Genomic DNA, 19550 nt, shown 5'->3' with positions numbered 1-19550 from the left:
TAAGATATTTTTTTCAATTTCCCAGTGTAGCTTTCATCTCTGATTTTCCGTGGAGATTCCCATGCAAATAACAACCAGGCCAGTGGTGGGTTCCGGATCCTGTTGCAACGGAGCTAGTCGTCCACTACATGCACATGCGCTGCGCGTGCATGTGCACCACGCCCTGCGATGCTCCAGCTGCTTGGCGGAGCATCGCATAGGCACCATACACGCATGCGCAAATGGCCCAGTAGGGTCAAATACTGGTAAGGAGAGCGGGAGGGTGGGGCCTCTGCAGAACTGTACTGGAACGGTACGTTCTGCTCCCAGAAGGCACTGGTATGGGGCATGCTGGCCGTAACCCACCACTTAACCAGGCCCAACCCTACTTAGCAATAGCAATAGGATTTAGATTTATACAGCACTAAGCGGTTTACAAAGTCAGCATATTGCCCCCAACAATCTGGGTCCTCATTTTACCCACCTCAGAAGGATGGAAGGCTGAGTCAACCTTCAGCTAGTCAGGATCAAACTACTGGCAGTGAGCAGAGTCAGCATGCAATACTGCATTCTAACAACTGCGCCACCATGGCTATACTTAGTTTCTCAACTGAAGCAAGGTCAGACAGGTGCTGTTGTTTGTCAAACACATTCTTTAAAAAGTAGGTTTCCAGCTCAGATATACACTTCGATATAACTTATTTTTCCATCTAGGTAGAGTAGCAACTATGGTCTAGAACAGGGGCCGGCAAAGTTAAAAACTCAAAGAGCCATTTGGACCAGTTTCCCACAGAAAGCACCGGAAGCCACAAAGGTCCTAACCAGAAGCCCCCTGTTCAATTCTGGAGCTGATTGGAAGTTCAGTTCCTCCCACCATAGAGTCTCCTCCTAGTGCGGTGTACTTTTTCCTCTACCTGTCATAACCGAAAGCCCTATCAATTGTGGAGACAACTGGAAAACCCTCGCCTTGCCATAGTGTCTTCTGGCGCACTGTGCTTCTCTCTCCCCCCCCCCCCCAACCCCCCGGAAGCTCCTCTCAAAATTGTGGCGTCGACAGGTGACGGAGACACAACAGAGGGAGGAAAGAGCCACATGCGGCTCCAGAGCCACAGTTTGCTGATCTCTGGTCTAGAATACTTTGGCCAGTTTTATGCAAGTTGCTCCACTTCTAAAGGGCATGTAAAAATTGCAGAATCCCATATTTTAATTCGTACAAGGTTGGGTGATTTGGAAGTAGAAAGTTAATTAGCGGAGCACTGCCTTAATCTAAGATCAGGGAGCATTGGGAAGTAAAATAATAATATGGAGTGGAAATATTGCAGTTTGGGTCTTTGGAGGCAGCTGTGTTTTTTTTCCCTGCAATACTTCTATGCGGTTTGAACAAATCAAATTTTTAAATGAATTATAAAGCAGAACTCACTGGACCGGCTCCTCCCTCACTCTGCCATTGGCAACAGGTGGTTAATACTCAATTTTGCAGTGCTGTTAAATGTGTAGTTATACCTGAAGCTAAATATGTTGTTGATCCCTCCAAATTTATTTATATTAACCTGGATTATAGCATATTGCTTTAAATTAAGGCTGGAAGATTTAAGCATTTTATCTTGGCATTATTCAATTTACATTGTTTCTGCCTGTCACAGATGTCAAAAATCCAAACACATTTCACTTCTCCAGTATATCTGTATTTGATTTCTTTTCAGTAAAGTTATCCAGAGAAGAATCAACTGCAAGCATCAGCAATTAGTCATTTGTCTTAGCATAAAATCAGAACCGCAGTAAAATTACTTTTTGTTAATAGAGTTTAAAGAATGTGCTATTGGTGCATTATCATATTCTATTTTTTAAAAAAACCCAGAATATTAATTGGAGACAATTATTGGGGTTTTTCCATGGAAGCTGTGAAAAATGGCTTTATAACCTAGTTTGAAGGGACGTGGTAGCTCAGTGGCTAAGATGCTGAGCTTGTCGATCAGAAGGCCGGCAGCTCGGCGGTTCGAATCCCTAGCGCCGCATAACAGAGTGAGCTCCCATTACTTGTCCCAGCTTTTGCCAACCTAGAAGTTTGAAAGCATGCAAAAATGCAAGTAGAAAAATAGGGACCACCTTTGGTGGGAAGAGAACAGTGTTCCATGTGTCTTTGGCATTTAGTCATGCTGGCCACATGATCAGAGACGTCTTTGGACAGTGCTGGCTCTTTGGCTTTGAAACGGAGATGAGCCCCACCCCCTAGAGTTGGGAACAACTAGCACATATGTATGAGGGAAACCTTTTTAACGTAGTTTGATGCTTATTAGTATAGAAGCACCACCTTCTAAATGAAGGACACGACGTTTTTTTCTAAGAATGACAGCTTTCCTTCAACACAGACCTGCACACTTGATAATAGTTTAGCTGAAAGCAGTTGTTAACTCCCAGGTAGTTTCCCTTCTTTTCAGTCTTAAACAGGATAATCCGGAAGCTATTATTATTCTGTTAAGGAAGTGCCCTTTCCTCTCTGGATCTGAACAGCTGCACCTCTCTGTTTGGCACAAATTTATTCTTCTTTTTCTTTCTCCCTCTTTCCCATTCTGTTTTCCTTCATTTCTTTTTATTAGCAAGGGTAATAAAATTGTTGAGGTTCAACTGATAGAAGTTATCCCATTCAATCATGGTTGAATGGCTTTCTTTTCAGGCTGAGAATATATTGGTGGTTTCAGTAGTCAACTAAGAACCAAACTTCATAAAGTAGTTGACCAGAACTAAGAAATGGACAAAGGCCAAGACAAAAGCCGAATTGGATTGAATTTACAGTTCAGCTCACTTTAATTAAATGTAATTAATTAAATCCAACTAGTTTCATTTACTTAATTACTATGCACACCTCTCACCTTAAAAATGATAACTTGGGAGTAATCTTTGGAGTGGCCCCAGGAGTGGGACCTGAGGCTTTAGGATGCTATTCACACCTTGAGTAATTGGGGTTTTCCCCTTGTATTAAATGCTGACTAATTGTATCAATTATACATACCTTGTTATGGAGCTTATCTGTAAAACTCCATACACTTACACAGGCTTATTTACTTGTAGGCACATACCGTATTTTTCACAGTATAAATCGCACCGGAGTATAAGACGCAGCAAGATTTTGAAGAGGCAGTTTTTTTTAAAAAAAATTGCACTCTCTAGACCTCCCAAAAACGGCCTGTTTTTTTTTGCAAAAACGGGTCTGGTTTTTGTCAAAAAAAAGGGCATGCATAACCTTTAGGATGCTTTTAGAGTGCTCCTGGGAGCTGGGGGGGGGCAAAAACGAGCAAGAAATGGCCTGTTTTTCGCTCGTTTTTGCCTCCCCAGCCCCCAGGAGTACTCTGGAAGCCTCCTAAAGGCTATGCATGGCCATTTTTGCGAAGGGGCGGGGTTTTTCAGGAGGCCAAAAATGATGTATTCGGTGTATAAGACACCCAGATTTTGACCCTCTTTTTTGAGGGAAAAAGGTGTGTCTTATACTCCAAAAAATACAGTAATCCTAATATTTTTAATTTCAGAGGCACCAACAGGGTAAAACAAGGTTGTGCATCTACTAATTGTGTCCTTAACCCAAATATATATTTATCTGGGACTTCACATTTGCCGTGCAACCCCCCTTCCTGCCCCACACCTTCTTTAAGGGGACACTAACAGGTGCACTAAGGGTACCAAAATTTCCTCTGCAGCATCCTTTTTTTTACATTCAGATGTGGACAGCTGCATAACCCCTAGTATTGGATCAAACCAGGACAAAAACAAATTCTGTTTTAATTTCACTTGTACTTGAATCTATAATTAAGGTACTTATTCTCTAAAATATCCTCTCCTCCTGTCTCGTTGAAAATTACTATTTAATGACAACAGTGCGAGATCTTTGGAGCCATCTACAAGATTGCTGACTTCTATAAGTGCAGGTCTTGTTTTAAACAGGGCAGCACAAAATGTGATATGGGAAAGCTTAAGGAGACAACAGATGAGACCTTTTACATGACTTTGCTTTGAATACAATAAGCATTGACTTATGACTGTAATTGACATTAGAATTACAGTTGTAGGTCATTGCGGTTGCTAAGTGGGACATTGTGTAACCTGGCCCAACTTTACATGTTTTTGTGATGGTCATTAAATGAATGCTGCAATTGTTAAATTCCAGAAACCGGAAGTGCGACAGAAGCTGCGTCATAGCTTCAAAATTCAGTTGTAAGTAACTTTTAAAGGATCCATTGTAACTTCAAACAATCTCTAAGCAACCAGTTGTAAATTAAGAACTACCTGTAAAAAAATGGACCTTAAGTGTGGTAGGGATGGCATAATATTTTTTTTTACTCCTTGCACTGATGTGCATTTCTCAGCTGTTAATCATTAATTTGGTCTCACTTTTGGATGTGTGGTTTATCAAGTACAACAGAGCAGAAGAGAATTATAAAAACATTAGCCCAGTTGATAAATATAGAAGTGTACAGGAGGATGAGAGAAGGCCAGGACATTTTAAGCTGGTCTTTCCCAATTTCATGATGCCCAACCAAGTCTAGAACTTTCAAATATGCTGTCCAGGAATTCTGAGGGGCAAAGTCCTACACACCTGGCAGGAGAGGGTGAGTAGGAATTGGAGGGAGTGTCAAACGAGCTATTCTTCACTATGGATGTTAAAAAAAAATAACATACACGAAAATGGAGGACAATTTGATTTGCGTAAAGAGCTTTTATTTCTAGTATGAATTTCTCAGCCAGTCAGTCTCAAACAAGCTGGATGGTATTCCTGCAATAATTTGGAGATAATAATATGGTGATAGTAATACAAGCTAATAACAATTAGAATAGAATAGAATAGAATAGAATAGAATAGAATAGAATAGAATTCTTTATTGGCCAAGTATGACTGGACACACAAGGAATTTGTCTTTGTGCATATGCTCTCAGTGTACATAAAGAAAAAAACAAAACAGAATACATTCATCAAGAATCATAAGATACAACACTTAGAGATAGTCATAGAGGTTACTAATAAGCAATCAATCCATACCAGGAAACAAATAAAACAATATAAATTGTAAAGATAGAAGCAACATGGTTATAGTCATAAATGGAAAGAGATAGGTACTAGGAAGGATGAGAAGAATAATAGTAATACAGTGTTGTGGAAATTAGTTGTTTAGCAGAGTGATGACATTCGGGGGGAAACTGTCCTTGTGTCTAGTTGTTCTGGTGTGCAGTGCCCTGTAGCATCATTTTGATGGTAGAAGTTGAAACAATTTATGTCCAGGATGTGAGGGGTCTGTATAAAACACATTAGAGATGTGTTTTCATGTTCATGGCAGCAATTACAAAGCAGTTGATTTCTTTTTTGTTTACCATTGTTACATTTCCTTTTGTAGGGAAAAAAAATAGGGAAAAACCCAGAAGCTGTTTTCTTTCTCCACTTTGCTCCGTGTTCATTTTGCTTCCTCTCTTTTAAAACATTCAGGCATGCAAATACCACTTCAGACTGCCTGCCCAACCCGTTCACCATGGCCACCCATCAGCTTTGGGTAGTTGCTTATTAAGAGCTGCAGCTTTACAGACTGGAAAAACTGGATTTGAAATGGGGAAGGTACTCCAGTTACTTGCCCCAGCTCCTGCCCCCTAGCAATTCGAAAACACACAAATGCAAGTAGATAAATAGGAATCATGTCGATGGGAAAGGTTACTGCATTCCATAATTTCATGCTGACCACATGATGACGGATGTGTCTCTCAGACAATACAAAGCTCCCTTAGTTGAGAATCGGAGATGAGTGCCATTCCCTTGAGTCTGTGGCAACTGGACAGGGGAAACCTTTAACTTTCTTCCAATGTGTATATAGACAGTTGAAAAGACAGGTGAAATAAATGACAAGGATATTAGACCATGGTGGCATAGTGGTTAGAATGCAGTATTGCAGGCTAACTCTGCTCAGTGTCAGGAGTTCATCCCTGACTGGCTTAAGGTTGACCCAGTCTTCCATTCTTCTGAGGTCAGTAAAATGATACTATTGGGGGCAATATGCTGACTCTGTAAACTGCTTAGAAAATGCTATAAAGCAGTATATAAGTCTAAGTGTTATTGCTATTGCTATATAGTCTAGTACAGTATTTCTCAACCTGATAACTGCATGCTGGCTAGGAATTCAAGGAATTGAAGTCTACATCTCTTAAAGTTGCGAAGATTGAGAAACACCAGTCTAGTAGGAGCTCTGTTTCTTATTGGCTGCTTTGTCTGTGTTATTAATTCTGTTTAGCATCACAGAGCAAACAAAGAGTACAATCACCATGTGCTTTACTGCTCAACTGTTAAACTGTAACAAGAAACTCTCCTCAGCACCTAAAGAACAACCCTAGATGCAAACTAAACACTGCCACCTACTGGCTGAATAATTCTGTAGTTGTTGCAATACAAAATACATTCGAACATGTATTTCAACAGTTTGGGGCAGAAGCTGAAAAGCAGACAAGCCAATATTTCTTTGGCTATTGTACACATAGCAGCAAGGTGCCACTTTTATTCATAACGCATGCTTTCTCCATGTCACTGATGGGCATTTGTTTTAGAAACATAGTCCCTGCTTTAATACATAGTATATTGGTTCGTTTGTTTATGCTGTCATAGGGGAAATAGAATGGTATAGCTTTTTTTTATCCTCTGGTTCTGAAGATTTAATTCAGTTGATTTTTAGGTTTGCTTTTACCATGTACTTTGCAAATCACAAAGAAATGTTGCCTTAGTTTTCATGCCACACAGTATTTATGGGTATGAACCTGGGTTTCTCTACTTTCTCCATTATACCATAACCAACATTCATAGTCACCAACAAAATAGGGAAGCCAAGTCCATCACACATACCTGTATGCAATAGATTGCAAAGTTCAAAATTGTTTTTAAGCTCTATATTTAGGTTTCCAAACAAAAAGAGAATCAATCTCTTCATTCAGTAGGAGTTTTATTAACTTCCTCAAGGTCTTCCATCGTCATAAAAGCAACGAACGCTTCCACATTTTTGCTACGGTATTGATTTTTATCTACAAAGTGAGTAGGGCAGATTCAGCCCCATTATCTAGTCCCTGCTTATAGGTGAAAACCAAGCTATGTTTCTCAGGGGGGGAAATGGGTAGGGAAAACGTAGTTCATACTGTTGACAACACACTAAACATTATTTCTGTATCCTGCAGAAATTGCGAGAACTACCTGCAATACAATCATTTCAGGCTATTTAAATGATAAGCTTGAAATAGAGCGTTTGACTCTTGAAAGGGAACTTGGAGCAATTGTTGGACTGGTTAGGTTGTCCGGTTTTACATTCCCAAGGGGTTTGTCCCCAATTAAAAAAAAACCCTCATTCACACTTCAGTTTTGATCTTAGAGATATCACAATGTCCTGCAGTGTTGAGGTCTAAAATAGGTTGCTGTAGACTACTTTTGTTGAGCTGTTTGCCTTTCGTTTTCCTCTGTGCAAAATATTGACGTAGCTTTTGAGTTTAGAAATAACTCAAGGCAGCAAACATATCCAATAGAGCTTCCTATTTCCCCCACAATAACCCTGGAAGGTGAGTTGGACTGAGAGAGACTGACCTTAGGCTGGTCACTCTTGCACTCAGTAGCTTTCATGGCAGAGGCAGGACTTGAACTCACACTCTTTTGCTTTCTAGCCCAGTGTTCTGACCTAGGCTTCCCAAGAGCAAATTCCTGGTGCTGACAAGTACCCCTTTTATTAATTTACTGTGCATTCTGCTCATTCACATCTAGCAAAGTCTTTCAAGGGAGGATTTACAGTCACAGACCTTATCTGGCTTGGAGAGCTGCCAGGCCGATATCTGCAAAACTTGGCAAGGAGCCTTGGAGAGTCACGAACCAATTAAGAGAACTAATGGTCTCCTGCAAACTCCACTTCCCTTTTGCTCCTCTTTTATTTCCTCTGGGAGGGGTCATTCATCGTCCACTTGTGGCCTTACTCCCAAGTCGACCCCTGTTCTTTAGCTATTCCCTTTGTCTGGCAATGCATGTACGCACTGGGAACAGGCTCCAGCTGTTTGTCTGCCTCACTGATGTCTGCCTCTGAAGGCAGCTGATAACTGGCATCTGGCTCTGGGCCCCTCTCTGCCTCTGACACAGACCCCTCATCAGAGCCTTCCCCAGACTCCAGGACTGGCCATGTTCCTCCCCAACCTCCTCACTGTCCAAATCTGCTGACAGCTGTGGTGGGCCACAACACCCAGTGCCTTAACCATAAAACTAAACAGGCTGGATTGCATGCTGAATTGGATTTTGGATTGGATTCACCTAGAGAATGCTGAGGTTCTTTCCAATTTACTGATTTTGTTGCCTGAAATTGTCCACTGCAGTCTTCTAAAGATGGGACTTGGGTTCATACAAGATTCTATGAAAACCATAGAACAACTGTGCATAAATATATACTGCCATTGGCTGTATATATTTATGCACAGTTCAGCGTTGGCTGAATTCTGAATAAACTACTTCAACAAAAACTTTTTTAATGCCAGATATAATCTTACCAAAATTAAACAACTTGCTTTTAACATTAAAGTGGGCAGTTTATTCTATAAGCTCTTTGCGCAATGTGTGATACTGAATTTAAAAAAAGTTAAAGTGATCCTTGTGGATTTTACTCCGCTAGTCATTGCCAGCTATAATGGGCAATGGTTTTCTCAGTGTCAAAGCCATCTGAAGACATTTCCACTGTCATGTAGCCATCATGCAGTCATAGAGTGCTGTTACCTTCCCAACAAAGTGGTACCTATTTATCCACTCACATATGGATGCTTTCGAATTGCTAGGCTGGCAAGAATTGAGGCGAAGATGGGAGCTCACCCTGTTGCATACTACTCGGGTCTCAAACCTGGTTTGCCAATTTTCCAGCCGACAAGCTCAACATCTTAACTGTTGGCTCCACCCCTGTGATACTGAATAATAAATCCAAAACAAACAAATTTTCACTTTATATTAAATATGAATAAGGCTCGTACATTCAAAACCTGTATAAACAACCAAGCCTCTTAAATCAATGTCAAAAAGTGAATTAATTGTGTATCATTTTTGTCAGCTCTAAGCATAAGATTTATTATAAAGATATTTACTCAAGACCACACAGCTATGAGTATATGATACAAAGCTGTCAGAATAATTAGGATTTGAGGTTTAACATGGAATACAGAATTTTTCCAATTGTTAAATGTTATGGATGGTGAGACTGATACAGATTTTTTCCCCGCATCCTTCAATTTCATAACAGCCATTTCAGAGCTCCGTGAAATACAATCTCCTTCAAATACAGTTTATAAGAAAACCATATGGAAATGTTAGTAAAAAAGAATCCAGGAATCAACTGAAATTAAGGAAGGTTTTTATAAGTAAGGTAAAGGTAAAGATTCCTCTCGCACATATGTGCTACTCATTCCCAACTCTAGGGGACGGTGCACATCTCCTTTTCAAAGCCGAAGAGCAAGCACTGTCTGAAGACGTCTCCGTGGTCATGTGACTGGCATGACTAAACGCCGAAGGTGCACGGAACGCTGTTACCTTCCCACCAAAGGTGGTTCCTATTTTTTCTACTTGCATTTTTACATGCTTTCCAACTGCTAGTTTGGTAGAAGCTGGGACAAGTAACAGGAGTTCACTCCATTACGCACTGCTAGGAATTCGAACCGCCAAACTGCCAACCTTTCTGATCGATGAGCTCAGCATCTTAGCCACTGAGCCACCGCGACTGTTTTTTTTTAATAAGTAACCTGTTACAATTGTTCAGAAATTTTTTTTTGTATTTTTCCTCTCTTTTTTTGATAATTGAACATTGCAGTTTTGTATCCAACAAGGGCTGCCTTTTCATCAGTCTTCTAAGTTTGTATAATAATAATAATTAAAAAAAACATTGTGCAAATTAACCGATGGGCAACCACAACTGAGTTTTATGCAAACAAGAAATTTCATGGTTTGACCAACAAAAAAAAGGCTATCCTGAGATGGCTCGAACTATAGTAGATATGAGAACAGCCTTTGCCTCTAATTCTCTTAGTTGTTTTGTACAGGTGTTATTTGATTTTTAATTTCTGTGTTTACTCGCAAGCCGTATCCCTTTTCCTTTTACCACAAAAAGAAAAACAAATCTGTTGGTGGTGTATTGGATCGGGTTGGATCTTGGCAGAAATATGACGATGTCATAGAAGAAAGACTTGTACTTCGAACACAGCCTGAAGATGAACAAATACATGAACAATCATTTTGTGAAACCTGGAGCCCTGGCTGTGTACGTATTGTCTATTGAGGCTTGATAAAATGAGTTAATGGGTTTTGGTAATGATGTGTTTAACTGATTATACTTTTTTGTGGTGAGTGCCAGAACTGGATCAAAACAAGATTTTAAAATTCCAGCTGAGTTACATTTGCTATTCAGAGTGAAACGTAGGATCTTGTCAAGTTGAAGCCTATTTATGAGCAGCGATAAGACACTTATTTATAGAACTTGTCTGGCTACCATTTAGGTATGCCTTTTTTAATAGTATGTCCTTTTTTATAGTTTCAACTTTTTACTTTGTTCTAAATCTCAATAGCTTAAGAAGAAAATAATGAAAGTGGAATGTCTTACAATATATGTATATGTATATGTATATGTATATGTATAGATATGGATATGTATGTTATGTATATTATATGTATATGTATATGTAATGTATATGTATATTATATGTAATGTATAGTTAGTATATTGTGGTCAATGTGGAACAGATCTTATCTGTATCAACTATGGAATACAAAATTATCTTCCTTGGGAATTTTTAGAGGACTTTATGAACAAATGCAATTTAGATAGATAGATAGATAGATAGATAGAGATAGATAGATAGATAGATAGATAGATAGATAGATAGATAGATAGATAGATAGATTTAAAGGTAAAGGTTTTCCCTTCCTAGTTGTATCTGACTCTAGGAGTTGATGCTCATCCCCAATTCACAGACCAAAAGCCACCAATGTCCAGAGACCTTTTTGTGGTCATGTGTCTGGCGTGACTATACGTCAAAGGTTTACCTTCCCACCAAATGGTACCTATTTGACTACTTGCATTTACATGCTTCCGAATTGCTACATTGGCAGAAGATATAATTTACCAGTAAATAATGTAATCAGCTGTACTTTCTTCCTTTGTGCGTTGTTGTGGTAGATAGTTTAGGACCTGTTTGGACCAGGTCATGGAAGTGAGGGAAAAGCATGCGTGAAGTCAGATTTCTGAAAGCGGCATGCATGCAAAACCATCCCCCCACTGTCACCTCCGCCATTTTGCCGAGCAGAAAGGATGGTTCAGGACGCAGATTACATCCAGCATCTGGAATGTTAATTTAAGGCCAACCATTGAGTACAATTATCACTGTCTTGTGTATTTCTTTTGTGAAGACACTATTGCTTAAGACTTTAAGGAGGGGGACCTGTAATATTTAAATATATAATGCAGACATTTCCATTACTTAGGCAAGAACCTTCTTGAGATGCTAGCATTCAATGTATATGCCTTTATTGTACGTGTATTATGCTTTTAAGCTTAGTCACTTAAAAGCAAACCCATGTTTTTATTTTAGCCAAACTATAGTTTTTTAAACATTCCTCTCATATCTCCTGCTCTTAGAATGCCAATGTACAACTTTCACTGACAACTGTTTTAACTGATAGCTGCTGTAATGAGAAAATTAAGGATTGCAGATTTATTACAAATATAATTTTTAATGTTGGATGTTCCCCTTACCAGCGGGAGCCCCCTTGTGGAGTACTGTGAAGCTGTTACCATGGCAACTCCACTGTGCTGTTCAGTAGAAGCCATTTGAAGGCACAATAGGCTGTATCATAACACCCCCCTGAGGGGTTTAGTGGGGTGTCTTATCCCCACAGTATTTCTATCCAGAGAGTAAGTCATCTGTTTACCAAGTTTGGTTGAAATTGCTCAAGTTGAGTTATGCTGGAACATACACAACACACGTGTGTGTTGTGTGTGTTTGTAGATTTTCACGGGTACAGGTATGCAGATCTTGATGTATTCGGGTCTTTTCCCATGTAAGATTGAGAATATCTTGGCGACATTTGGACGAGGTCCCACTCGCCATCTTCAGGCTGGTGCCTTCATGCACCAGATGCTTTCAATCTTACACGGGAAAAGGCCCGAATACGCCAAGACCTATATATGTCTGTCTGTCTGTCTGTCTGTCTGTCTTGGCGTATTCGGGCCTATTATAGGCCTGCTGTGGATCTGACTGCCAAACCTGTAGAATACTCTGCTTTATTACCTTGAGAGTTACCAAATTGATAAATTAAAACTTAATCAAAAATAATAAAAATTAAAAATAAAGGGAATTTAATTTTTGTTTATTTGTTTCAACGTGAAATAGCTCTACATACCAGTTTTAATAACACTCTGTGTGGTCTTCGAGCTCCAGCTGTTTATATATTTAAGACCAGCTGAGTCTTAGGAAGTAAATAATTACAATAATCCCTTTCTTCAGCCCTAAGGGGTTAGTCATCGGAAGAAACAAAAATTGCCCAAGATTGCAGGTCATGTTTTTGAAACATGTCAAATATCTATGAAAAATTGTCCTCCCCCCCTTCTCTCTCTCTCTCTCTCTCTCTCTCTCTCTCCTCCCTCCCCCCTCCCTCCCCCCCCCCCCCTCTCCTCTCTCTCTCTCTGATTGCTGCTTTGAAAAGGTGGGCAAGATATAGAAGTTCCATGAAAATGGTTTGTTTTTTGAATCTGGAAAATCTTAGTTATCAGGCATGTCCACAGAGTTAAAATAGGTCAAGATGGCAGCCACATTGGTGTGATTGAAACAATCATTCATTAAAAAAAACAGAGCTTTAATCACGTCTTGACTTTTTTTAGTATACTTCACAGAAACACTTGTTAATCCTAAAATGATGTTTTCATTCAGCTATTCCAGAGGCACTCCATCCCATCTCACCCTCTCAAAAATAATACAAATTCTAGGTGATAAATCTTGCTTCATCTTACAATTCTGGGTTTTTTGCTCCATTCTAATTTGAGTGTTACTTTTGACACCTTTTTAAATAGATTAGTTATGCAGTTTTGTCAACTAGGCCAGCAGCCCCCAACCTTTCGGGCACCAGGGACTGGTTCCGTAGAGAAATATTTTTCCGCAGACAGAGGCAGCATGGTTTCATGTGCTGCCTGCATCCTACAGATGGGGCTTTGCTTGTTTGCGTGCCCTAGTTGTTGGCATGCCACAGACTGGCGCCAGTCCACGGACCGGGGGTTGGAGACCCCTCAACTAGGCTATTTTTGTTTCCCTAGTTTCTTTATAATCGTTAATAAGTATTATGATTTATAAAATTGTAAAAGTTTATAAAATACTTCACACTAGAAAGCATCTGTTGCACAAATTGAATGTGGACACACGGAAGGAAAAGGAAAGGAAAAGGGAGAAAGAAGGTATACAAGTTTGGCTGTCAGTTTAACATACTTAAAGCCTAGGTTTTAGAATGTGTTAATTAACTGCCAATGAATTAGCCATGTAGCTCACAATGCTTCCATTTATCAACCTCTGGGGAAAAAGCTGAGGTGGCGCAGTGGTTAGAGTGCAGTACTGCAGGCTACTTCAGCTGACTGCTAGCTGCAGTTCGGCAGTTCAAATCTCACCAGTCTCAAGGTTGACTCAGCCTTCCATCCTTCCGAGGTGGGTGAAATGCGGACCCAGATTGTTGGGGACAATATGCTGACTCTAAACCGCTTAGAGAGAGCACTATGAAGCGGTATATAAGTCAAAGTGCTATTGCTAGTGCTATTGAGATACACAAGAAGTTTCCAAGTAGGAAACAGGATGGGAGCCAGTTTTGGTGTAGTGAGTAAGCCAATGAAATTGAAACCAGAAGATGTGAGCTCTAGTCCCATCTTAGGCATGAAGCCAACTGGGTGAAAGGGGCATGGGCAAACCACTTTAAAATATTGCTACAAAAACTGCAAGGACTTGTCCAAGCACTCACAAGCAATCAACGGTTATTTGAAGACATGCACATGTATAGTTTCTGAATAATAATGTCAGTTTGATATGCTCAAGTCATGATGATACAACTATGAATTCACATTTAAACATTAAGCCTACTTTCCATTTCCTCTTGTGACGTTTGTATGTCCCTGTTGTGTTCTTACCACTTTCCAGAATCTTAGTTTCAGGCCAACTACAAATATCCTGAATGCTGTGGGTTGGAATCCACATCATTCACCGGGTTGTAACCGTTTGTGGGTTTCAAAATTTTTTAGAACCTTTTCTGTAGGTGTGGCCTGCTTTGTGGGAGTGGCCTGCCAGCCATGTGACCAGTTGGAAGTGGCTTGCCGGCCATGTGACCGGGTGGGAGTGGCTTGGCAGTCATGTGACTGGATGGGCTTGTAAAATGTGTAAAACTTGTAAAATGTGGTGAAACTCACTTAACAACGCTCTTGCTTAGCAACCAAAATGTTGGCTCAGAAACCCTGGCATTTGAAGCACGCCTGTCTTAAAGCTGTCAAGTTACAAGACCCTTGCACCCCTAACCCTTTAGAAAAAAAAAAACAGAAATGTTCAAACCTGACAGCTTTAGTACTTTAGATAGGACTCTTAGAGGCATGCAGGGCGATTGGTGAGCCAGCCAATCAGTGAGCAGCGGGCAGGGCAAGCGTGGAGCGGATGGGCAGGGGGAGGGAGCTGGAAACGGTTCTAAACGGCATGGTAGATTTGTGGAACCTCTTCTATAAAAGAGATTAGAACTGGCAGGAACCCACCCCTGGTTGTAACCAAGTTGATTACGAAAACAGCTCTGTTTTTGTGCCACTTAGCAAAGCGGTTTGTTTATGGAGCTAGGTGTGCATGGCAGAGCAGAGAAAGAACACTGTGGCTTTCTTCAATCTATACTTTAAGGTTGGAAATCCTGTAAAATCTCAAGCCAATAACCAGAAAAGGGAACTGTTATTTAGGTGTACAATATGCAGCTAAATGACTCATCAGCATTACACCAAAAATATTCTTTATTTTCTTTCTATAAGGTTAATTCCTTGTCTCGAATCATTATTGTCTCTACACAAGTTTGGCCTTGTATGCTTTTGATATATGTCCACACCAGTGGTGAAATTCAAGTTTTTTTACTACTGGTTCTGTGGCTTGATGGGTGTGGTTTGGTGGCCATGGCAGGGTAAGGATACTGCAAAATCTCCATTCCCCCCCACTCTGGGGCTAGCCAGAGGTGACATTTGCTGGTTCTCCAAACTACCATATTTTCGGAGTATAAGACGCACCTTTTCCCCTCAAACAAGAGGGTAAAATCTGGGTGTGTCTTATACCCTAAATACAGCATTTTTTGCCTCCTGAAACTCTGCCCATTTGCAAAAATGGCCATGCATACCCTTTAGGGGCTCATAGAGTGCTCCTGGGCCTGGGGAGGACAAAAATGAGTGAAAAACGGGTCTTTTTTGCTTGTTTTTGGCCCCTAGCCCCTAGGAGCACTCTATAAGCCTCCTAAAGGCTACGCATGCCCATTTTTTTGACAAAAAAAGGCCCTTCACGAAAAATGGGCCGTTTTGGGAAGGTCTGCAGAGTGCAAAAACTATTTTTTTTATTTAATTTCTTCAAAATCTTGGTGTGTCTTCTACTCTGAAAAATATGGTACTCAAAATTCCCGCTACCGGTTCTCCAGAACCTGTCGGAACCTGCTGGATTTCACCCCTGGTCCACATCTTTTTTGCATCAGAGTTGCTTCTGTATTATTGGCTGATTGATACCATCTTGTGATCTGCCCAGAATCATATACCTTTTATGTATTTTTCTCTGAGAAATTCCTCTAAGACGGTAGTTGTTGTATCGTTATAATCTTTCTATATACTCCCTTATTTATTTTTTTATTTATTAGAAAATTTATACTGCTGCCTAATCACAAGTGGTGACTCAGATGGCCTACAGGGGTATAAAACATCATCTATAAAAAAATAAAACTAATAAAAGAAAATGATACTGATTTTTTGGTACTATCTAAAGTTCTAGTGAAAGTCTTAAGACAGCAAATACCAACGTTTCTTCAATGAGGCCTGTTTTCTTGGGAAAGAGTACTTCACAGCTGGTACCTGCTATTATCAGAAGACAGTAGGTCTCCAATTCTAATACTGTCCACAGTCATTCATCCAAATGTAAGGCTAGATTATTTTTATACGAGCGTATTATTAATGTGCTTTTATGTCTTTTTTCTTTCAACAGATTGATGCATCCTTCAGCCTGAGCGTATCTTATAAAGAATTTGTAACTGCCACGCAACATTTGTCTAGAATTTGTACTGTGTCGCATTTCCATGGGGACCGTACAAGATCCACTGAGATCTACTAAGCTTTCATTGGTCCACAGCTGAAGAATCTCCTAAACACCTGTGCAAGCAAGCGAGCATAGAAAGCAGCAGTAATGGATATCCTTTTACTGCCAGGACCAGCTGTCTGGAGGATGCTTGCTGGAAGGTGAACTCTGGCAGAGAAACCAACGTTCCAAAGAGTGACTGGGCATTGTGAATATGACATTAAGCATCCAAACATACTTTCTCCTGGGTCCTTCAGCTTTTCCAAAGAAGGCAGCATGGCAGCTCCAGAACCAGTAGGTTACGCTAAGCAGGAGGGCTCCAGAGCCAGGGTCCAAACATCAGTACCTGAAGCCCACCCCTCAGAGCATGGTGAAGTTAAAGTGCCTCTTACCCAAGAGGCTAACCAAAATATTCCAAGCAGGTGGCGGACAATCATGTAATATAATTGATAAAGCAACCGTACTTCCTGGAGGAGACCTTGATATTACGGAGAGCAAATCCAAGGATTATTCCATTGTTCCTTCCCTTCCTATTTATTCTGATACCAGCAAGCATCTCCTGTGGGGAAGGACAATATGTGCGAAGTTATCATCTCTGAAACCAGTCCAGTCTTGGTTTCGTCTGATGAGATGGGTCTCAATCCAAAAGCTCCTGTTGGTGTGGAAACAGAATTGGGGAATGCAAATGATGCAAATGTCTGTCCTAAGACTGAGCCACAGACTGCATCCGAATTTAGCACCCTGGAGACGTTGTGTACGGGCAGTGAGGAGCCTGCAGCAAAGTGGTACAAAACCTGTCCAAATTCAAAGACACAGGTACAAATGACTGTAAAGCCCGAGAACAAATCTGTAGAGGCAGAGACGATAAGCGGACTCATCAAGACGCTGGGGTTCAAGCTGTAGCAGTGTGGAAAGCAGGTCAGCTTCTACCAGCCCAAGTATCTTGACGGCATTCTTGAAGGAGAACATGTCTCCTGAGGCGAAACAAGACCAAGATCAGTTGCACGTGATTTACACGGGAGCCAGAGGGAAGAGCAACCTGAAAATCATTGGTGACTTGCAGCCACTGTCCAAACACCTTCCCCCATTGGCATCATGCACAAGGTACGTGTTCAAATACCACCTGCAAGAGAAAACCCTCTGGGAAGTCCTAATGTTAGACTCAGGAGAATCTCACAAACATGCACGATCCGATCTGTGCAGCTTTGTTGGATAAGGCAGCAAGGGTGCGTTCATCTGATGATTCTCAGGAAACTTTGGCCAAGAGGACAGAGGTGCAAACGACGGCGTGGCCTAAAAATCGCGGCGACGTTCCGCAGCAACTGTCAGACAATTCAGTTTTGCAGAAGGCAAGACCCGTTTCCCAAAATCAGTCTGGGCTCTAGTCATCCGCCCGTGTCTACCCAGCACCCTGCAAACTTTGAAACCAAACTACCTCCATGTTTGCAACCCCAAGCATCGATAGTAGATATCAAACCCGCTGATCCCTCTTCGTTCCGAGAACATCCTCTTCCTTTGTTGTCCCAGGACAGCTGAACAAGCCAAGGCTATAGTATCGGTATGGATACTGAAGAAGGACCTATCAGGAGAAACAGCTGCAGATCAAGGCTGTTGATAACCTTTGAGACAGCTCTGCCCAGTTTTCCCATTGCTATGCATCTAAAGAGAGAAGGAAAGGTCCATCTCATATCTGAAGAACAAAAGATCAACATGGACAGGGTCTATTATTGGCTCCCGAACAATGAGTGCTCCAGTTGTAGCAGAAAGCAAGCAAGATACGGTTCCTGGTAATTCCAAGACAGAAACTTTGGCCAGTCAGAATCCAATCTCCAAGTTGAGTAGAAGTTTTTGGCGCTGCCATAGGAATCCAGAGTGATAAAATCCAGAAGGGCCTGGTGCTTGATGTGCCAGCTGCTCCTACCTTCTTCAAGTCCTACACCACGTCCTTGGTGAAAAAGAAGAAAGGGCCCAAGGCTTTGCTGCCGAGGCGAAAATGCACCTGAAGCAGTCCAAGCGTGTCAGGGATGTTGTGTGGGATGAACAGGGCATGACCTGGGAGGTTTATGGAGCATCCCTAGATCCAGAATCGTTGGGAATCGCTATCCAGAACCACTTGCAGAGGCAGATCAGAGAGCATGAAAAACTGATCAAGGCTCAAAGCCCCCAGGCCCGTAAATCCATATCTTCAGATACATCTTCAAACAAAAAATTGAAAGGGAGGCATCACACAGCGTTTTTCAGTCCATGCTGCAGAATTTCCGGCGCCCAAATTGTTGCGTTCGTCCTGGGGCTTCTTCTGTGTTGGACTGAAAAAAAAATCAGAAACGAGGATGGGAACGTAGCACATCCGTTTGTGCGCACTTGTGTACTTGCACAAGGAACTCTATGGATATTTGAGATTCTAATATGCAGATACAGGGTTGAGGAGAGAGGAGATGATGACGGTATATTTCGTTCCCACTGGTTAACATGCCTTCATCTGTCGAATTTCTGCAAATAACACATGAAACATTCAGGTTCATGCCGGGAACTTCCCAGTCATTTGCCAAAATAAAATAGAAGTACATGGTGAAGCACAATTCAGGAATGTCAGGTTACTTAAGTAACCCACATTAGCTTTAGATAAAAAGAGAGGGGTGACTAAATCTTAAATAGATTGTTTTATTTTTTTCATGAGATAATGTAGAAAAACATTCCCAAACTGGGGAATGGAAAGAAGGAAAGTTGGGTTGGGTTAGAAAGGTTAGAAGCAATGGTGCTTCTTAACTCTATAAACCACAGGGTGTCTAAACTTGAGAACTTTAAGACTGTGGATTTCAACTCCCAGAATTTCCCAGCCAGCCTGGCTGGGGAATTCTGGGAGTTGAAGTCCACAAGTCTTGAAGTTCCCAAGGTTTAGACACCCGGTATAAACCCTTCAAAGTTGAGACTCGTCTACACATTAGATACAGGATCTAGTGCCCAAACCCTTCCAGCTGAGTTTTGCCCATTGGCAGCCACTGCCAGCCTTGCCCCACTGAAGGTGCTTAATCTCAAATGAAAAGTGCATAAGTTCCAACTGTCCTGATACTTCAAAGCCAGATTTTGTCTTAAGCATTTGGGATTTTCCGTGTATTCATTTACATGCTGCTTTTTGTTTTGTGCCTTGTTTTCTCTAATGATTCTCAGAGAACGGATGAATACACACACACACACAAACACACACCAGCACTTCACATAATACTAGAGAA

At 41.0% G+C, this 19550-nt stretch overlaps 2 protein-coding genes across 2 annotated transcripts in view; both read left to right on the top strand.

Moving 5' to 3' along the window:
• LOC116513231 (G protein-regulated inducer of neurite outgrowth 3-like) overlaps window positions 1–19550 on the top strand; it is a 217165-nt gene that overhangs the window by 18182 nt on the left and 179433 nt on the right. The gene's annotated exons all lie outside the window — the stretch shown is intronic.
• Window positions 16322–18638, top strand: LOC116513313 (G protein-regulated inducer of neurite outgrowth 3-like). Its single transcript, XM_032224331.1, is given in 8 exon segments — window positions 16322–16368; window positions 16370–16520; window positions 16522–16757; window positions 17174–17220; window positions 17223–17387; window positions 17390–17546; window positions 18232–18541; window positions 18544–18638. Coding segments are annotated over 8 exon segments (1200 nt in total). The 3' UTR covers window positions 18631–18638.

This window comes from Thamnophis elegans, chromosome 9 (genome assembly GCF_009769535.1).
Source record: "Thamnophis elegans isolate rThaEle1 chromosome 9, rThaEle1.pri, whole genome shotgun sequence".
Taxonomy (NCBI): Eukaryota; Metazoa; Chordata; class Lepidosauria; order Squamata; family Colubridae; genus Thamnophis; species Thamnophis elegans.
Note: the sequence above shows the minus strand (reverse complement) of the source record. Positions and strands in the feature narration are given on the sequence as shown.